Source organism: Lactuca sativa, chromosome 3 (assembly GCF_002870075.4).
Source record: "Lactuca sativa cultivar Salinas chromosome 3, Lsat_Salinas_v11, whole genome shotgun sequence".
In the NCBI taxonomy this organism is placed as follows: Eukaryota; Viridiplantae; Streptophyta; class Magnoliopsida; order Asterales; family Asteraceae; genus Lactuca; species Lactuca sativa.
In genome coordinates this window covers 26,933,296-26,955,500 of record NC_056625.2, presented here as the reverse complement: position 1 = coordinate 26,955,500, position 22,205 = coordinate 26,933,296, and the positions used below count along the sequence as shown (strand labels likewise).

General features: G+C 38.2%; 1 protein-coding gene and 1 non-coding gene across 2 annotated transcripts; one reads left to right on the top strand and one right to left on the bottom strand.

Annotated features, from left to right (window-relative positions):
- Positions 1–18,251: 18,251 nt before the first annotated feature.
- TRNAI-AAU (transfer RNA isoleucine (anticodon AAU)) lies at positions 18,252–18,325 on the bottom strand. Its single transcript has one exon. It is a non-coding gene; the product is annotated as a tRNA-Ile (tRNA).
- Positions 18,326–18,411: 86 nt separating this feature from the next.
- Positions 18,412–19,741, top strand: LOC111884190 (dolichyl-diphosphooligosaccharide--protein glycosyltransferase subunit DAD1). The gene is made up of 5 exons (XM_023880510.3): positions 18,412–18,569; positions 18,659–18,706; positions 19,156–19,243; positions 19,351–19,394; positions 19,501–19,741. The coding sequence occupies exons 1-5, from the start codon at positions 18,477–18,479 to the stop codon at positions 19,582–19,584; spliced, it is 357 nt and encodes a 118-aa protein (XP_023736278.1). The 5' UTR covers positions 18,412–18,476; the 3' UTR covers positions 19,585–19,741.
- Positions 19,742–22,205: the final 2,464 nt, after the last annotated feature.

Here is a 22,205-nt window from a genome sequence, read left to right as displayed (position 1 = left end):
ATCTTCTATGGAAATATCGCTACCCTTTTATTTTAGATTTATTTCCATCTACTTTGCCTTTATCACTTATGAAATGATCATTTTTCAATTATTTATATATTTTTTATAGTTTTTAGACTATATTACAACTTTTGTCCTTATGGTATATGGATGTGAATAAGGTTCTTATGGAACCAAATTTATAATATCTAGACAAAATTGCAAAAATGGTTCTTGTGGTTGTCAAAATTCTGTGATTTTGGTCCAAAACGAAATGTTGGTGCATCACTAGTCCAATTTTGGATACTTTGTGTGGTTTTGGTCCCTATAATTAACATGTTTGTGTGTTTTTTGTCCACACCCAACCTTAAATGACTAATATGCCCTTTAAATAATTATTTTCTAACTTTTATTATTATTTTCTTTTCTTATAATTAAAAGAAAAACCAAAAAAAAAAAATCAAACCCACCCTACCACCATCTTACCCTACCCTCATCCCCCTCTTTCTCGGCAGTTCCCCCTATCTTTGTCTTTCTTCCATCGACACACAGAACACTACTATCATTGCATCACCACCATGGCCATTGTGCCTACATCTCACCACCAGCAACTTAAACACAATTTATATAGAGTTATTTTTAACTATTCTTATTATAAGTTATTTTAAGCTACTTATTTGGAAACTTTAACGATTATAAAAATACAGTTAGGAAATATTTTAGTTAAATTGTGATTACAATTTAGTTTTTATTCATTTATCACTATAATTAATCACTTTTAACTATTTACAAAATATTCTTTGTTTTTTTAAGTGGAACTAAAATTTATATTTAAGTTGACATTGTAATATGCAGAAACACTTATATAGTTGAAGTGTTTACAAATATATGTTTTTTTTAAAATATAACAATAATGTTGTTGTTAAATTTGATAATTCGTATACTAAATTGATATAATATATTAACTATTTTGAATTATATGATAATATACACATCTATTATAACTTTATAATCTCAATCGTTTCGATGACTTCTACCCGCGAGTTACACATGAATAAAACTAAATATAATTTATGGTTTAATATTATTTATAGTTGTTATTGTTAACTAATTTTTTAAAATTTATTTGCTTAAAGTTTTAGTTTCTATCATTATAATTATTTAAAACATCAAATATTTTTTTTTACGTTAAAGGTAACAATATAATCATTTATATATAGTTATTTTTAACTATTGTTATTGTAAGTTATTTTAAGCTACTTATTTGAAAACTTTTAATGATTATAAAAATAGCATTATAAAATAATTGAGTTAAATTGATATTACAATTTAGGTTTTGCATTTATCACTATAATTTATCACTTTTAACTATTTACAAAATACTATTTAGTTTTTTAATTGGAACTGAAATTTATATTTAAGTTGACATTGTAATGTTATATTTATGTTCATAATTTAAGTATTTTGTCCAAACTGTTCAAAAGTTGTAGCTTTAAACTGATAATGGTTTACATTTAACATCATATTAAATGTAATAAATTAAGTATAATATGTTAAAAGTTAAATACATTATTTTATAAATAGAAGTAAATTATTTTAAAATTGAAATTTAGTTAAGTTATGATTACACTTTAGGTTTGATATTTATTTAACCTTATTAACCAACTTATAATCATTATTAGAAAGACACTACAATTTATCATTTTTAACTATTTACAAAATATTCTTTGGGTTGTTTAAGTTAAACTAAAATTTATATTTAAGTTGACCCTATAATGTTATATTTAAATTAATAATTTAAGTATTTTGTACAAATTGTTCAAAAATTGTATCTTTAAAATGATAATAGTTTACATCCAACAATAAATTAAAACTAATAAATTAACTATATTATGCTATATGTTAAAAAACATAACTTTATTAGTATAAGTAAAGATATTATTTTAAGATTGAAATTTAGTTTATATATGATTACATGTTAGGTTTAATATTTATTTAACCTAATTATAATTATTATTAGAAAGAAATTGAAAAATCATGGGAATTTCAAATGAATGTGGTGAAAGAAAAAATGGATGGGAGTTTCAAATGAATGTGGTGCAAGGAAAAATGCTAGATTTATAAGTATACTAGGCGAATGTTCGCGCATTGCGCAGAAACACCTATATATATGAAGTCTTTACAAACATATGTTTTTTTTAAATGTAACAATAACGTTGTTGTTAAATTTGATATAATAAGTTTTATACTAAATTGATATAATATATTGATTATTTTGAATTACATGATAATATATACATCTATTATACCTTCATAATATCAATCGTTTGAAGGACTTCTAACCGTGAGTTTGTAACAGCCGAAATTCAGGTACAACCAATTAGCCCTTCATCTTTATTTATTTGTCATTTTGGGCCTTTGTGTTGGGCGAGTACGCTGGGCGTATAAGGAGTACGCTGCGCGTACTCACGCGCCTCATTTAAACACGTCATCGTCGGGTACGTTGGGCGTACCCAAGGTTACGCCGGGCGTAATCGCTCCAGACCCAAAACCCTAATTTGAGTTGTTGGCTATAAAAGGAATGAGATGGCTTGGCTCCTCAGCCACCATCCCTCAAAAAGAAACCCTAAAAGAGTGTTCCTTCGTTCCTAGCCCTTTTGTGAGTGTTCTAAGCTTGGTGGTGTCATTTCAAGGTAGCAAAGGAGAATAAGAGTCCATTGTGAAGGCTAGGAGCTGGTGTTCAAGTGTAGATCTGGGCTTAGCAAAGGTTGGAGCTTCTTTCTAAGGTAAAAAGTTCGGATCTTGAATTGTAGATCTTGTGGTATGCTTTATGGACCATTTTCTAGGGTTTTGGTCCCAAAGGTGGAGACTTTATGAGCAAGTGGTCTCCATTAGCTTAGATCCATCATATTTCTGGTCCATTTGAGTTGTAGATCCATAAAAAATGTAATATTGGACGTGAATGATTAGTCATGCATGAGATCTAGATCCTTGAGTTGAAATGGAAAGGTGTTAAGGAGTGTAAGAGCCTTTACAGCCATGCCAAGGCTTAAAGGTTCCGACTTTATGAGTAAGGATGCTTAAATAAGGCCGGATCTAGAAGTTGAAGTAATGGCTTAACCGATTAAGACCAGAAATGAAGTGTGTCTAGATCTGACTATTACGATGGGCGTAACTCCCAGTACGTGCAGCGTACTGGGTGGAGACCCCGATTATTGAGTTGGCGATGTACGCCCCGCGTACTAAAGATGTTGACTTTTGCTGACTTTTAGGGTTTTGGTCAACTTGTGGACTTTGAGTCAAGGGAGGGTAAAATGGTCTTTTTACCCCTATGAGGAATGTTAATAAGGGGTAAAGTCTAGTGGTGGAAGTCTATATTAATTAAAATGATATTCGTTATGACTAGGCGAGGTTGAGTCTTCGTTTGGGATTCGGAGATAGCGAGCACGTGAGATTCTAGACTTTCCACGAGGTGAGTTTTCTCACTATACTGTACCCGGAAGGGTTTTATTGTGTGACCGGAAGGTCGGATATGTTATGGGTTGTATGCATCGTATATGATAAGTTAATCGTTTATATGTGCTATGTATGCTATGTTTGATATGGGCCGGAAGGCATTATGTTATAGGCCGGAAGGCATATATGTTATGGGCCGGAAGGCATTGTGATGAGGACCGGAAGGTTTACCGAGTCGGGACGAAAGTCCCCTGAGACACATGGACCGGAAGGTCAGGTCCTGGAAAGGCGTATGTGCGTAAGTAGTATTTTGGGGAACTCACTAAGCACTTATGCTTACAGTTGTTGTGTTATGTGTTTCAGGTACTAGCGAGGACCGTGGGAAGGCGCCGGCGTGATTTGTACACACTGATGGAGGATTTATGATCTTGGGATTATATGATTTGTATTATGATATGATACATTGGATCTTTATGGCTTGTTCTGGATGAAAATGTAGCACCTGGTTCCTGGTACGTAAATCTTATTTAAGTATTTCTCTTCTTTTAGCCTTGGACTCGGCGAGTCACAGGTCCGACTCGCCGAGTAGATGCGGGACCCGGGACACGTTTAAGTTGTCGACTCGGCGAGTCCATATCCTGGACTCGGCGAGTCACAACTGTTGGATGAAACCCTAAGTTTCAGGGGTTTGCACCCTATTTAAACAACATATCCGCCCCAACCTCGCCCTCATTCACCCTCAGAGCCCTGTATCTCTCTCTAGCCTTGCTTCCTTGTGAAGTTTGAAGTGTTTTTGTGGTGTTCTTGAAGTTTTTGAGGAAAAAGAAGAGGGAATCAAGAAGAGGAGAAGGAGGCCAAGCATCTCTGTGTCATTCCAACGTTTCCCCTAAGGTATAGCTCGTTTCCCCTCTGTTTTTAAGCTTATTGTCCCTTATAGCCCCATTAAAGTCCTTTTTGAGCCATTTCCAAGATTGTGCATGCTTGAGGGTCTGTAATAAGTTGATTGGCCTCTAGATCTAGGCAAGATTGAGCTCCAGGAGCTCAGATCTGTTAGCTTCATGGTCCCATGTTGCTTGTCCACCCTAGATCTACCCTTTTGAGGCATTTTGAGCCCTAAAATCCATATTGGTGAATATCTACACGTAAAGTTGGAAACTTTACGTGTGATTCGTGTCCTAGAAGTCCAGATCTGTGAATGGCATGGACTGGAATCGAGCAAATCTGTGTATTTAGTGGGTGCATGGCAACGACTCGGCGAGTCGTTCATGTGACTCGGCGAGTCTGTTCGCGAGTCTCCGAGTTTGTCCCCTTTTCGTAGTGTCGAGTGAGCAGTGAGTCACGAGGTGTGACTCAGTGAGTCGGAAGCTGAACTCATCTATGGAGGTACTCGGCAAGTCAATGCCCTGACTCGACGAGTTCAAGGCAATCTCCTTAGATCAAGAACAAACTCGGCGAGTTGTTCATACAACTCGGCGAGTCGCAGCATAAGTGTTCTTCGGATGAAGATGGACTCGACGAGTTGTTCATACAACTCGGCGAGTCTTAGCATAAGTGTTCGTTGGATGAAGATGAACTCGACGAGTTGTTCATACAACTCGGCGAGTAGGATGAAGGACTTGATTATTAGTTTAGAAGGTGAACTCGTCGAGTCGTCGCCTAACTCGACGAGTAGGAACGGGATTCAGGGCAATCGTTTGGGTAGGGACTCGGTGAGTTGGAAAGCCAACTCGGCGAGTCGGGTCAACTGAAAGTTGACTCTGACTTTGTTTGATGACATGATTAGGGGTAAAATGGTCATTTTACCCAAAGGACAGTTAACAGTGTTTGATTGAGTATGTTGTGGGAATTGCAGCCGGAGGATTTCCAGAGCAGCAGCAGCAGCAGTAGACAGTCAGTTCCCGATCAGATCAGCAACTACTTCGAGGTGAGTTACTTTCCAGTAGCGGTGGGTCTACGGCCACAATGTCGGCCCACCAGTAGGAGTTATATGTAGATGTTTGTCTCTGTGATATTCATCTAGGAATTTCTACTACCTGTGTTATGTTATGTGCTAGTATGATATGATGCTATGTGATAGTGACAGTAGGGGAGATAGTCCCCGAGGTATCCGGTCGGTAGGACCGAAGGGGAGGCCAACACCCAGATATGCTAGGCAGTATCCGGTCGAGAGGACCGAAGGGGAGGCCAGCACCCAGATATGCTAGGCAGTATCCAGTCAAGAGGACCGAAGGGGAGGCCAGCACCCAGATATGCTAGGCAATGTCCGGTCGAGAGGGCCGAAGGGGTAGGTCGGGCACCCAGATATGCCTGACAATATATGTATGTTATGAGATTATATGGTATGTGGTACGGTGGGGGAACTCACTAAGCTTTGTGCTTACAGTTTTCAGTTTTGGTTTCAGGTACCTCCTCAGCTAGGGGAAAGGAGCCGGCGCGGTAGCAGCATGTCACACACACACTCTCTGGTTTCCGCATTTACGAGATTCTCTGGGATTCATACTCTGATATTTTGATTGGTTGTATGATTTGGCTTTTAGACATGGTTTACGTTGTGTCATGGTTTGATCAAACAATGTTTTAATTATTAATGTTTTCTAAAGTAATGTTTTAAAACGAAATTTTTGGACGTGAAAATTGGGTCGTTACAGAAAACATGTTTTTAAGAAATGAAAATTTTTGTTTTGAAAATTTACGTTGTTACAAGTTGGTATCAGAGCCTTGGTTTGAGGGATTCGGATGCACCTTCGGGCGTAACTGAACTCAAACCGAGGACTTGAGAAAATTTTCAATTAATAAAGGCATAAAAATTTTATAAGAGATTTTGTAATAACCAAAGGAGAAGCAGTGTGTACGGTAAGCCAGCGCCCGAACGGTAAAATCCCCAAAATACCCTTACAATATGTGTTATAAGATATGTTGCGATATGTTATGCATGCTAGAGTAGACCAGGTATTCATATTAGGACTAGAGTGGCCTGATTTGTGATGCCTTAGTCTAGGGGAAATCTGCTGCTATGAGATGCTTTGAGAGCGAGTAGGTAATCAGTGCATAGCAAGAATAGAGTACTCGTGATCCGGGGTCCAAGGAGGAGGACTTGGGGTGAACGTTGATGCGGTGTAGTCAGTAGTATAGGGCCCGTACTACTGAAGACACCGGATCAGTGGGCAGTCCAAGTAAGAATCCTTTGGGTATCGGAGGTCAAGTAGGGTTGCGTTATCGAGTGCGAGTATGCTCGATTGGGTCTCTGATATTTTTATGTTATATTTCAGAGGCATCATGGTTGGGACACGCCACAGACTTGAGACAAGCGGTGTGAGTGACGAGGAGATTCGTCAGATGATCCACGATGAGGTGGCTGCGGCAATCCGGGCTGAGATTCTGGAGATGTTTGGGTCTATCAAGACCACGCTGTTGGAGACTTTTGATGAGCGGTACGCCGCGGTGACTGAGGCCGCAGCCGCTGCAGCTACGGCAGCTGTGGCTGCAGCCAGGCCTCAGGGAGGTGACTCGTTGCTGTTATGAGAGTTCAGCAACACGAAGCCACCCGAGTTTGATGGGACGCAGGATCCGATCGCTGCGATGAGATGGATTGCTGACATTGAGGGATGCTTCTATACTTGTTCATGTCCAGAGCATCTGAGGGTACGGTTCGCTTTGAACCAGCTTCGCTTGGGAGTGAAGGATTGGTGGAAGTTCGTGACGGCGAACTTCACTCTTGCAGAGATTTCAGCGGTGACCTGGGAGAGGTTCACCACCATGTTTAGAGACGAGTATGTTCCCCCGGTGGAGAGGGAACGGTTGGTTCAGGAGTTCTTGGCCCTCAAGCAGGGTAATGATTCGGTTACTATGGTCACCCGGAAGTTTCATGAGAGGGCGATGTTCTACCCTGAGCAGGTGGCTACTGAGCAGGCTCGGATGAGCCGGTATCTGGGTATTCTGAGGAGGGACATCCGGGAGTTCGTGTCGAACTCGACGTACCAGACATTTGCTGAGCTCCAGGCAAATTCCAGGAAGAGGGAGATTGAGTTGGAGACTCAGGCCAGGGAGGAGGCCGAGTCTCAGAGGATGGATCGGCGGCCGGATCAGTCTCAACCGGTAGCCAAACGGACCAAGTCCGCTGATTCGAGGACTGGAGGCCAGAAGGGCCGCACTTGCGGGAAGTGCGGCAAGGGTCATGAGGGGACCTGTCGATCGGGTGCTTGCTACAAATGTGGCAAGGAGGGGCATATCGCCAGGGATTGCCCCAAGGGATTTAGGTTTGCTTCCATTGCAACCAGACCGGCCATCGGAAGGCCAAGTGTCCTCAGCTTCTCCATGGATCTGCACCTGCTGCTAGGGCTACTGAGACTCGACCAGTGAAGGGTGAGGCCCCGAGGGCTCGTGGGAGAGCTTTTCAGTTGACTGCGGAAGAGGTCCGTGCGGCGCCCGATGTCGTGGCTGGTATGTATTCTTTCGTGTATTTATTTTTATGTTGACATGTTGTGCTTATTTTATGATGTGCGTAGGTACTTTTCTTGTGAATTCTGTACCTGCCTTGGTATTATTTGACTCGGGTGCGAGTCGGTCTTTTGTATCTTTGGCTTTTAGTCAGCACCTTGGTATTGAGCGAGAGGTGATGAGTCGACCTCTGAGGGTTTCCATAGCTGATGAGAAAGCGGTATATGCCACCGACGTGATTCGAGGATGTGTGCTCGAGACTTTTGGTGTCGATTTTCCTATAGACCTAGTTCCTATCGCTATGGGAAATGTCTGTGTCATCGTGGGCATGGACTGGTTGAGTAAGTTTGGAGCGGTCATTGACTGTGAGAGACAGCTGGTGACTATGCGAGACCCTAGTGGGGGAGTGCTTACTGTGTATGGCGAGGGGACCCGGTGTGGGTCAGCGTTCTGTTCGGCTGCCAGGGCGAGGCAGAGTTTGCAGCAGGGCTGCAGTGGATTCATAGCCTATGTGATGGACGCACGAGTGGCCACTAGGAGGCCAAGTTCAGTTGACGAGGTTCCGGTAGTGCGCGAGTTCCCGGATGTTTTTCCTGAGGAACTGTCGGGTGTGCCTCCGGAAAGACAAGTGGAGTTCCGTATTGACTTGATTCCGGGAGCAGCACCTATCGCCAAAGCGCCTTATCGCCTCGCGTCGCCGGAGATGCAGGAGTTATCCTCGCAGCTTCAGGAGCTGTTGGGGAAGGGGTTTATTCGACCGAGTAGCTCGCCTTGGGGAGCACCGATCCTTTTTGTCAAGAAGAAAGATGGTTCACACCAGATGTGTATCGATTACCGGGAGTTGAACAAGTTGACGGTCAAGAACCGATATCCGTTACCTAGGATCGATGATCTGTTTGATCAGTTGCAGGGGGAATCTTGGTTCTCCAAGATAGACTTGAGGTCGGGTTATCATCAGATGAGGGTTTGGGATGAAGATATCCAGAAGACTGCAATCAGAACTCGTTATGGACATTACGAGTTTGTGGTGATGCCTTTTGGGCACACCAATGCCCCAGCTGCGTTCATGGATCTCATGAACAGGGTGTGCAGGCCGATGCTGGATCGGTCGGTGATCGTATTCATTGATGATATTTTGGTATATTCGAGGTCTAGAGAGCAGCATGAGGAACATTTGAGGGAGATCCTTGGAGTTTTGAGATCGGAGAGGTTGTATGCCAAATTCTCCAAGTGTGAGTTCTGGTTACGAGAGGTCCAGTTCCTAGGACACCTTGTTAACCAGAAAGGGATATTGGTCGATCCGGCCAAGATTGAGGCAGTGATTAGATTGGAGGTGTCGAGATCACCCACTGAGATCAAGAGCTTTCTGGGATTGGTCGGCTATTATCGGAGGTTTATTAGGGATTTCTCCAATATCGTCGTGCCACTTACCAAGATGACCCGGAAGGGTGTTGCATTTTCTTGGGGTCCGGAGCAGCAGTCCTCATTTGAGACCCTTCGTCAGAAGTTGTGCGAGGCCCCGGTGCTCGCACCCCCGGAAGGGATGGAGGATTTTGTGGTATATTGTGATGCATCTATATATGGGTTAGGGGCAGTGCTTATGCAGAGGGGGCACGTTATAGCGTATGCATCGAGGCAGCTGAAGCCTCATGAGTCGAGATATCCCACCCACGATTTGGAGTTGGGGGCTGTGGTGTTTGCCCTCAAGATCTGGCGGCACTATCTATATGGGGTTCGGTGTACCATATACACGGACCACAAGAGTCTGAAGTACTTGATGGATCAGCCAAACCTGAATATGCGCCAAAGGAGATGGTTGGATGTGGTGAAGGATTATGATTGCGAGATCCTGTACCACCCGGGCAAGGCTAATGTCGTAGCCGATGCTTTGAGCCGTAGGTCGGAGAGCGCCCCGATCCGAGACATTTTTATGAGGTTGACGGTGATGACTCCGGTATTGGACACCATCCGAGGGGCCCAGGTTGAGGCTGCGAGACCAGAGAACCGAAAGCGGGAGCGGGTTGTTGGGCAAGTGTCGGAGTTCGTTACCGATAGTCGGGGACTTATGACATTTCAGGGTCGGATTTCGGTACCATTTGTGGGCGGGACGCGTACCATTTTGATGGAGGAGGCACATCGATCGAAGTTCTCGATCCATCCTGGTGCTACTAAGATGTATTTGGACCTAAAGAAGGAGTATTGGTGGCCCTGTATGAAGAGGGATGTTGCATGGTTTGTCAAGAGGTGCCTAACTTGTCGCCAAGTTAAGGCCGAGCACCAGCGTCCGCATGGTAAGCTGCAACCGCTGAGATTCCCGAGTGGAAGTGGGAACAGATTACCATGGATTTTATCACCAAATTGCCAAGGACTGCGAGAGGAGTCGATGCAATTTGGGTGATTATGGACAGGTTGATGAAGAGCGCTCATTTTCTTGCTATCAATAAGAGCTCTTCTGCTGAGAGGTTGGCATAGTTGTATGTGAGAGAGGTGGTATCGCGGCATGGGGTTCCGATGTTGATTGTTTCAGATCGAGACGTGCGATTCACTTCCAGATTTTGGAAGAAGTTTCACGAGGAGTTGGGTACAAGACTGCATTTCAGTACCGCATACCACCCACAGACGGACGGGCAGAGTGAGCGGACGATTCAGACGCTCGAGGATATGCTCCGAGCGTGTGTTTTGGATTTTGGAGGGAGTTGGGACACCTATTTACCCTTGGCAGAGTTTTCGTACAACAACAGCCATCATTCGAGCATTGGTATGCCACCCTTTGAGCTGTTGTATGGGAGGAGGTGTCAGACCCCCATCTGCTGGGGAGAGGTGGGGCATCGGGTAATGGGTAGTACGGAGATTGTGCTTCAGACGACAGAGTAGATACATCAGGTCAAGCAGAGATTGTTGACTGCTCAGAGTTGCCTGAAGAGTTATGCGGACAGGCGTCGGTCCGAGCTCGAGTTTCAGGTTGGTGACCTTGTACTCGTAAAGGTCTCTCCTTGGAAAGGAGTGATTCGATTCAGGAAGAGGGGCAAATTGGGACCTCGATACATTGGACCTTTCAGGGTAATTGCGAGAGTAGGCAGGGTAGCCTACCGATTGGATCTACCTGCAGAGCTGGGTCAGATTCACGACACCTTTCATGTGTCGCAGTTGAGGAAGTGTATTGCCGACGAGTCGGCTGTGGTTCCATTAGAGGATATTCAGGTGGATGCGGGTCTGAACTATGTTGAGAGACCAGTGGCAATTAGGGATCGAAATGTTAAGGTTCTGAGGAACAAGGAAGTGCCCTTGGTGCAAGTGCAGTGGCAGCATCGGAAGGGGTCCGAGCTGACGTGGGAGTCTGAGTCGGAGATGCGGGGGCAGCATCCAAAAATTGTTTTCGGTATAAGACTTCGGGGATGAAGTCTGGTTATAGCAGGGGAGAAATTCAGGTACAACCGATTAGCCCTTCATCTTTATTTATTTGTCATTTTGGGCCTTTGTGTTGGGCGAGTACGCTGGGAGTACAAGGAGTACGCTACGCGTACTCGCGCGCCTCATTTAAACACGTCATCGTCGGGTACGCTGGGCGTACCCAAGGTTACGCCAGGCGTAATCGCTCCAGACCCAAAACCCTAATTTGAGTTGTTGGCTATAAAAGGAATGAGATGGCTTGGCTCCTCAGCTACCATCCCTCAGAAAGAAACCCTAAAAGAGTGTTCCTTCGTTCCTAGCCCTTTTGTGAGTGTTCTAAGCTTAGTGGTGTCATTTCAAGGTAGCAAAGGAGAATAAGAGTCCATTGTGAAGGCTAGGAGTTGGTGTTCAAGTGTAGATCCGGGCTTAGCAAAGGTTGGAGCTTCTTTCTAAGGTAAAAAGTTCGGATCTTGACTTGTAGATCTTGTGGTATGCTTTATGGACCATTTTCTAGGGTTTTGGTCCCAAAGGTGGAGACTTTATGAGCAAGTGGTCACCATTAGCTTAGATCCATCATATTTCTGGTCCATTTGAGTTGTAGATCCATAAAAAATGTAATCTTGGACGTGAATGATTAGCCATGCATGAGATCTAGATCCTTGAGTTGAAATGGAAAGGTGTTAAGGAGTGTAAGAGCCTTTACAGCCATGCCAAGGCTTAAAGTGAAACAACCCAAAAATACGACCCAAAAATTTCAATTTTTATTATAACAAAAACCATGAAACTGAGTATCGCATAATAAAACCATACATTGCGTGTTTCGAAAACCATAATAAAATACTGTGAGAAGAACTGTATCACAACTGTATCCAACATATCAAGAAACTGAATCAACTCCCAGGACAAAAACTAAAGTTGTGGTGTGTGCGATGCCATCATCCCGAGCTCTTCCCTTTGCTTGCGGAAGTACCTGAAACCAAAACTGAAACTGTAAGCACGAAGCTTAATGAGCTCCCCCAAACTACCACATACCATATAATCCATATAAAGCACATACTGGGCCTTGCCCACTGACTGAGACCCCGTCCCCTGCATCGGACCGAAGTCCGGACTAACTATCTGGGACCCCGTCCCCTGCATCGGACCGAAGTCCGAAAACTGACTAGGACCCCGTCCCCTACATCGAACCGAAATCCGAAACTGACTGGGACCCCGTCCCCTACATCGGACCGAATTCCAAAACTGACTGGGACCCCGTCCCCTGCATCGGACCGAAGTCCGGACTAACTGAACACAACATAGCATAACGTATCAACTAGCATAAACACATAAATCCTGTCTGAGCCACGGAGGCGTCAAACATACTAACTACTGCATTGGACCGAAGTCCATAAACTACTGCTGACTGAACGGGCCGGCGTTGTGGCCTTAGACCCGTTCCTAATGGAAGGAAACTCACCTCGTGAACCGGCTGCTGTGTGTATGGCCCTGGAAGCTAACTGCTGCAGCTCCGGTATCTCCCCGACTACAAATCCATAAACACACTCAATCAGATGCTAATCACTGCATTGGGTAAATGACTCTTTTACCCCTGGTAAAAGTCAACTCTCCCGGTCAAAGTCAACCTACAGTTGATCTGACTCGCCGAGTTGGGCCGCCAACTCGCCGAGTCCCTAGTCTCACTTCTCAACCCTACTCGTGGCTACTCGTCGAGTATGGCATCGACTCGAAGAGTACCCTCTTGATTCAAAAGCTCAGGCAATCTGCATCCGACTCGCCGAGTCATATGAACAACTCGACGAGTTGTTCTTCGAGCTAAGAAGATTGTCTTGGACTCGCCGAGTTGTATAAACAACTCGTCGAGTCCCTCCATTACTGAGTCTAACCTCCGACTCATTGAGTCCATCCTACTGCTCACTGGTCCCCACTCGGAATCACTCAAAGGGGTAAAGATCGGGGACTCGCGGCCTGACTCGCCGAGTCCGAAGAACGACTCGCCGAGTCACATGCATGCAGATACTAAAAACTCGATCCTGCTCAAAATCACCGCATACAATTTATAAATCTGAGTTTCTAAGGCTGATTTACCACGTAAAGTTTCCAACTTTACGTGCACATACGCATGAAAAAGGATATAAAGGCTAAAAAGGCACTTAGAAGAGTAGATCTAGGGCTATCATGCAAAATGGCTCTATAAAGGTGATAGATCTACGATTTTGGAACTGAAGCATGGCTAGATCCGAAGGCTAATCAATCTAATGTGATCTCTCTACCAAGAACAAGCTAAGAAATGGCTAAAAGAGGCTAAATATGCTTGTGAAAGAGAAATAAATCATAGAAACAGAAGGGAATCGGCTGATACCTCAATAAACTCTGAAATGGGTGCAAGACCTTGGATCTTCTTCTTCTCCTTTGGATCTAGCCTCCTTCTTCTCTTCAAAACTTCAAGATTCACACAAGAAATGCTCAATTACTCAAGGGAATGATTAGGGTTTGCTAAATGATGCTCTGAGGGTGAAGGGAACGAGTTTGGGGCTCATAAGGTGGTTTAAATAGGGTGCAAACCCGGGGATTTAGGGTTTCTACCTGGCAGGCAGACTCGCCGAGTCGCCGACTAACACGTGCTCGAAATCTCGTCCCTACTCGACGAGTCGGGCCATAGACTCGTCGAGTCCCTCTTGAAAACTTCTAAATAAATGCCACGAAAGCAACATACCAGGAATGGGGCGTTACATAAAGGTTCCGACTTTATGAGTAAGGATGCTTAAATAAGGCCGGATCTAGAAGTTGAAGTAATGGCTTAACCGATTAAGACCATAAATGAAGTGTGTCTAGATCTGACTATTACACTGGGCGTAACTCCTAGTACGCGCAGCGTACTGGGTAGAGACCCCGATTATTGAGTTGGCGATGTACGCCCCGCATACATCAGTCTGTACGCCCTGCGTACTGAAGATGTTGACTTTTGCTGACTTTTAGGGTTTGGGTCAACTTGTGGACTTTGAGTCAAGGGAGGGTAAAATGGTCTTTTACCCCTATGAGGAATGTTAATAAGGGGTAAAGTCTAGTGGTGGAAGTCTATACTAATTAAAATGATATTCGTTATGATTAGGCGAGGTTGAGTCTTCGTTTGGGATTCGGAGATAGCGAGCACGTGAGATTCTAGACTTTCCACGAAGTGAGTTTTCTCACTATACTGTACCCGGAAGGGTTTTATTGTGTGACCGGAAGGTCGGATATGTTATGGGTTGTATGCATCGTATATGATAAGTTAATCGTTTATATGTGCTATGTATGCTATGTTTGATATGGGCTGGAAGGCATTATGTTATGGGCCAGAAGGCATATATGTTATGGGTCGGAAGGCATTGTGATGAGGACCGTAAGGTAGGACCGGAAGGTTTACTGAGTCGGGACCGAAGTCCCCTGAGACACATGGACCGGAAGGTCAGGGCCTGGAAAGGCGTATGTGCGTAAGTAGTATTTTGGGGAACTCACTAAGCATTTATGCTTACAGTTGTTGTGTTATGTGTTTCAGGTACTAGCGAGGACTGTGGGAAGGCGTCGGCGTGATCTGTACACACTGATGGAGGATTTATGATCTTGGGATTATATGATTTGTATTATGATATGATACATTGGATCTTTATGGCTTGTTTTGGATGAAAACATGTTTTTAAGAAATGAAAAATTTTGTTTTGAAAATTTACGTTGTTACAGAGTTACACATGAATAAAATTAAATATAATATATGGTTTAATGTTATTTGTAGTTGTTGTTATCGTTAATTCATTTTTTAAAATTTATTTGCTTAATGTTTTAATTTCTATCATTATAATTATTTAAAACATCAAACATTATTTTTTTATTTTAAAGATAACAATACAATCATTTATATAGAGTTATTTTTAACTATTGTTTTTTTTTAAGTTATTTTAAGCTACTTATTTGGAAACTTTTAAAGATTATAAAAATATATCTTTAGGAAATATTTTAGTTAAATTGAGATTATAATTTAGTTTTTGCATTTATCACTATAATTTATCACTTTTAACTATTAACAAAATATTTTTTGGTTTTTTAATTGGAACTGAAATTTATGTTTAAGTTGACATTGTAATGCGTAGAAATACATATATAGTTGAGGTCTTTACATTTTTTTTAAATATAACAATAACGTTGTTGTTAAATTTGATATAATAATTCGTATACTAAATTGATGTAATATATTGATTATTTTGAATTATATGATAATATATATACATCTATTATAAATTTTGTCCAAACTGTTCAAAAGTTTTAGCTTTAAACTGATAATGGTTTATATATAACAACATATTAAATCTAATAAATAAATATAATATGTTAAAAGTTAAAGATATAACTTTATAAGAAGATAAGAATATAATCATTTATATAGAATTATTTTTAACTATTGTTTTTTTAAGTTATTTTAAGCTACTTATTTGGAAACTTTTAAAGATTATAAAAATATCTTTATGAAATATTTTAGTTAAATTGAGATTACAATTTAGTTTTTGCATTTATCACTATAATTTATCACTTTTAACTATTAAAAAATATATTTTTTGGTTTTTTAAGTGGAACTGAAATTTATGTTTAAGTTGACATTGTAATGCGTATAAATACATATATAGTTGAAATCTTTATAAATATATTTTTTTAAATATAACAATAGCGTTGTTGTTAAATTTGATATAATAATTTGTATACTAAATTGATGTAATATATTGATTATTTTGAATTATATGATAATATATATATATATATATATATATATATATATATATATATATATATATATATATATATACATCTATTATAAATTTTGTCCAAACTGTTCAAAAGTTTTAGCTTTAAACCGATACTGGTTTACATATAACAACATATTAAATCTAATAATTAAGTATAATATGTTAAAAGTTAAAGATATAATTTTATAAGTAGAAATAAAGTTATTATTTTAAAATTGAAATTTAGTTCATTTATGATTATACTTTAGGTTGGATATTTATTTAACTTTATTAACCAACTTATAATCATTATTAGAAAGACACTACAATTTATCACTTTTAACTATTACAAAATATTCTTTGAGTTGTTTTAGTTAAACTAAAATTTATATTTAAGTTGACCTTGTAATGTTATAGTTAAATTAATAATTTAAGTATTTTATATAAATTGTTCCAAAATTGTATCTTTAAAATGATAATGGTTTACATCCAACAATATATTAAAACTAATAAATTAAGTATAAATTAAAAAACATAACTTTATAAGTAAAAGTAAAGATATTATTTTAATATTGAGATTTAGTTTATATATGATTACACTATAAGTTTGATATTTATTTAACCTAATTAACCAAATTATAATTATTATTAGAAAGAAATTGAAAAGTCATGAAAGTTTCAAATAAATGTGGTGAAAGGAAAAATACATGGGAGTTTCAAATAAATGTGATGAAAGGAAAAATGCTTCCTTTATAAGTATATATAATATAATAATAATGATAATGATAATGATGATATTATTTCATGCCAATCAAACATAATTATTTCATTCTATCGTAATATTAATTTTCTATTGATATTAAATGATGCCAAAAAATAAGAAGATGCCAATTAGCATATTAGGCGATACAAATATACAAAGAAGGGAAAATTCACAAAAGTCATTAAGTTTATACGAAAAATCGATTTTGACATCACATTGTTTATTGTCTCGATTCAGGTATTTTGTTTTCTAATTTATTTCAATGTTGACCGTTTACACAATTGCCAACTGACGTGACAATATTTGATGACATAACATATGACATGACATTCTTTGGTAACATCACATTCTAGGCATCAAAATTAAAAAAAAAAAAAAAACTAAAATCTTGTGAGTTTTATGACTGTTTATCCAAAATATAGTGTCTTTTGTGTAATTTCGTATTATCATAAGTATGATGAAAATTCCAACATTTGTAGACATTATCATAGGTCTAGAATGAAAATCCCACCTCCCATGGTTATATATATATATATATATATATATATATATATATATATATATATATATATATATATATATATATATATATATATATGATCCTACAGTTAAAAAACAACAGAAAGTTAATGTATATGGTTCTCGTAGAGGAGCGAAATTACATACAATTTTGACCCTTTTAGGAGGCATGGACATAAATATAACCATATGTAGAAATATATGTGTAGTCTTCTTTCCTCCTTTCTATTTCACAATCTTGTCCAATCTACACTTTCTTAGGTTTAATTAATCATAATTCTCCTTTCTGTTTCACAATCTTGTCCAATCTACATTTTCTTAGGTTTAATTAATCATAATTACTATATAAGAGTTATAGTTTAAGTTAATAAATAAATTTGAGAATTATATTTCTTATAGGTTTGTATGGGAAGTTCAATTTAAATGTTGGTAATTTGAAAGAATCATCTCTATCTCTCTCTCTCTCTCTCTCTCTCTCTCTATATATATATATATATATATATATATATATATATATATATATATATATACACGTTTTTTTAATGACTATTATGATATTAATATAATATACGTGACGGTGTTTCAAATAAATATACTAACACGGACATCCTAGATCAATGATAATATTTATTAGTTGGAATTTTCATTATTTTAACACCTAAAATATGATGTCAATAAAGAGTAGTATGTTAGTTGGCAATTAGGTAAATGATCAATACTGAAACAAATTAGAAAAGAGAGTGTCTCAATTGAGGCAAAAAAATAAAATAATGTCAAAATGGAGTTTTCATATAAGTTTAATAACTTTTATGAAATATGACTTAAATTAAAAAAAAAAAGAAAAAAGAAAAAAGAAAAAAAGATCAGCCATGGGTGACAAAGATGTAACGTCAAATGCAAGTAAAAGTTGTAAAATAAAAGAAGTGGTACAAAAACCTCAAAAGTTAAAATTATGGCCCATGCAGGTTTCGAACCTGCGACCTTCGCGTTATTAGCACGACGCTCTAACCAACTGAGCTAATGGGCCTCAATGTCTAACCTGTCAATATTTCATTAATAATAATTAAGAAGTGGTGTGTATGTTACCTACCTTTTAAGGGTTTCTGAATTTCACCATCCATTTGCATTGTAAGGGGAGAAAGAATACACTGAAACTGTTAAACAGCAAAGTAACGAAGATGGGAAAGTCGACGGCGACGACGAAAGATGATGCTCAAGCTCTTTTCCGCTCTCTGCATTCTGCTTATTCCGCTACTCCAACTAATCTCAAGGTTCTCCTTTTCCTGATCCATCTAATCAAATTCGCCTGTGTTACTGTTTTCGGTTGTGTCTGTGCCCTAACGATCTAATCTAAATCCAGATCATAGATCTATACGTGGTGTTCGCCGTCTTCACCGCTCTGATTCAGGTATGCCGTGTGTTTTGGTACACACTCTGTTCGTGATTCCTGAACCGTTCTTTGCATTTTCAACGTTCTGTTTAAATTAATAGTCGTAGCTCATTGTGATGTGAAATTGATGTCGCCTTTCGCAGTTTGATTGATCCAGTTAGTGTTCTTTAGTGGGATTTTAGACCAATTTCGTTTCACTTCGAGTCTCTTTTCTATTTTGAATGGTTGATATTAAGAACTTTAATTTTTGGTTCGCAGTTGTGTTGGATGTTAACTAGTTGTCCTATTTGATTTACCTCCTGTAATTTACAATCCAAGACTCTTCGATGTAACATCAAAATTGGGCAGATTGGTGAAATGTGAACAGTAATTGAAAGCAGATTAGTTCCTTATGTTTGGAGTCGACATAGAAATGAAGTAGTTGGACTATAGATGATAGATACTTATGGTTTTGCTTTTATTATCAGGTGGGTTATATGGCCATTGTTGGCTCCTTTCCATTCAACTCCTTTCTCTCAGGTGTACTCTCTTGTGTAGGAACAGCTGTTCTTGCAGGTAATCTTATAATTATATTCAACTTTATGCTTGAATACATTTCATTTCAATTAGGGTTTTTCCATGTTTGGAAAAAAATAATTTCTTTATCCTTTTGATTACAACAGTTTGTCTTCGGATCCAAGTAAACAAAGAAAACAAGGAATTTAAGGTACGTTTCTTGTTCCTCTTTGGCTCTGTATTTCTAAACATTTTGATTGAAATCATGTAATTAAACTGAGGAGGGCATTTGATATTTACTTATCAATTTGTTGCAGGATCTACCTCCTGAGCGTGCTTTTGCAGATTTTGTTTTGTGCAATTTGGTGTTGCATTTGGTGATCATGAACTTTCTTGGATAAAATTAGGTCCCGAGTTTATTGCATCAAAAGATTATATAAACTAAATTTTCAATATTGAGGATTAGCTGAATATCTCTAGGCTCTTTGCTACATTATGCTTGATATGTATAACATTCAAACCTTTTATATTTGCTAAAGGAAAACTTTTATCCCTTAATTGCTAATTTACAAGAGTTTCAAAGTGTTTACATGAAGATATTTTAGACTATGAAGAATCCTATTACTTAATGTAATCAGTAGATTTTCTCCTTTATGAAATAGTCAACTTTGTATTTACAGATTTGAACCTAATATTTCCAAGATTCAAATTTGACAGATTCCATTTTTTGATTTTCACTATTTTGTTTTGACTTTTAACACTTTATTCGGTTTCAAATTAAAAATGTAACTCAATCTGCACGGAATACAAATGTCTCTTTCTTCTACACAATCAGCAACAATATTATAAGCCTTGTTGCAAATGTTATCTTGCAAGATTGTCAATTATATTGACTTAGATTCATATAGTGTAAGGGTTGTTGATGTTGCTGTATTGATTAGTCATAGTGGTTGGTTCTCAAATCATCAAACATAAGTGGATCCCATTTTTTTTTCTTCTTCTAAATTCTTTGTTTTTTAAAAATACCGTATATTTGAACCCTTGTTTATAACATGTCATTAGCATTAAAAAATGTATTTAGGATTCAAATTCCTTCATGTTACAACTTGCTTCTTTAGAGTTATTAAACGATAACAAGATGTTCTTATGACGAAAGAAACCTATCCACAATGGTCAAAATCTTTTGATACAAGCTATGAGCTATTTACTACGCAAAATTTTCTAAATAGTTGTTTTGAATGCACCATTGAATATGAAAGGCATCGCAAGACAAAGAAATACAGCCATTTAATAGGCCTATTTTCAATAAGACGTAAGCTTAAAATATGAAATTATGTTGAATCGTGGAGTTTGATTATTTCTTGATCTCGTCTCTGGTAGCTTGGCATACCTTTGGGTCGTTTTGCGTTTCTTGGGTTTCACATGTTTAGGCCCATTTTTTTTGTGTATATATAGATCTCAAAAACCATAATGTTCATAATTTAATAAGACATTCTTTTATTTATAAGAAAAAAAAGGGAAAGGAAAAGGTAAGAGGGTATGCTTTTAAGGTAAAGGAGAAATATATTATAATTAGTCATTGACGTTTTCCTTTTCCATGTGCTAAAAGCGCAAAGATCCTAAAGGGCTTTTAAATAATGATTCATATAATATTCACTAAGGGTCAAATGAACATGATTCCCTTCTTAGAGATCCTATTATCTCCAAAGTGGTTCTAACATCATATCATCACGACATACTATCAATTGACAAATAGGTATGGTGGATTGTTTGATTTATGGGATATAATGTATAAAAGTAGTCTATGAACCTTAAAGGCTTTGTATGCCATTTTTTTTTTCTGAATCTTATTGTATGCAAGTTGAAAAAGAATAAATAAGGGGCATTTGCTTTGTGAAAATATGATGGATTGATATTCAACAAATAGGTTAATAGGGTCACGTAGAATTGTTTGATTTGAATTCAATTTCTTTTTGTTTGGTTGAAAAAGGAAGGAAATTGGAATTAAAGGTTTCTCAAACGAGAGAGATTACAACGTTCCATTACCGTTGATGGAGGATTTTAATTTCATTCTTTCCTATTATTTGTTAACTTAAAATACTTTATAATTTCTTTTTGTTACAAAACTTTGTGACATAAGCTGAAGCATTTAATTGTGTCTAAATGTTTGGTATAAATTGAGATACTACCAAACCGTCTAGATCATAAAAATTAAGATATTGCCTCTTAATTTTCCAATTAAGAGAAAAAAAAAAGATAAACAAACAAGGCCTAAGAGCTTTTTCAACTTATTTATATTGCAAACAATGACATAGGTTCAGATAAGAACAAAATATAAAATACTAACACTTGGGAGCCTTTGATCTAAACTCAACCTACAATTATAATTTTTTTAGAAAAAAACATCATATACTCCATACGATACTCTTTTTGTCTCATAAACTACGATTATAATTAAGAGAAATTAAATATCCTTCTACTTTTTGTGTCTCTGATTATCTGCCACATTTAATTCACAACCAAATGTGTCTTTGTTCCAACCATCATGTAAGCCCATACAGAGGATAGGCTGGTTCGCTTAAAGAGAATCTTTTCTATGATCAGATAGGAATCATGTCATACATGAGCAGGCTCCGTAAGATCTAGTTCACCTAACTTCAGATTGAATTTATATAGTATACAAATGCATTCATTTCCTCTGCATTGATGCAATCTAGGATACTATCGGAGTGAAAAAAGGGTCTAAAGAAGAACAGAGGCTAGGCTATATTAGTAACAAGTAAATTTTGTTTTTTCTTTTACTTTAATAACCACCATATAAAAAATACATGTTTTTTTTTTTTATTAGGTGTGGAAGTAAATTATAAAAGGTCAAGCATTTACTAAGATTCTGTTTCACACTTGATTATTAATATCTCTCAAGAGCAACTAATTTACAAAAAGAAATTAAAAAAAAATTAAAAAAAAAAAAAAAAAAAATCAACCTTTAGATGAATAGAAAACCGAAATAAAAATCGATAAA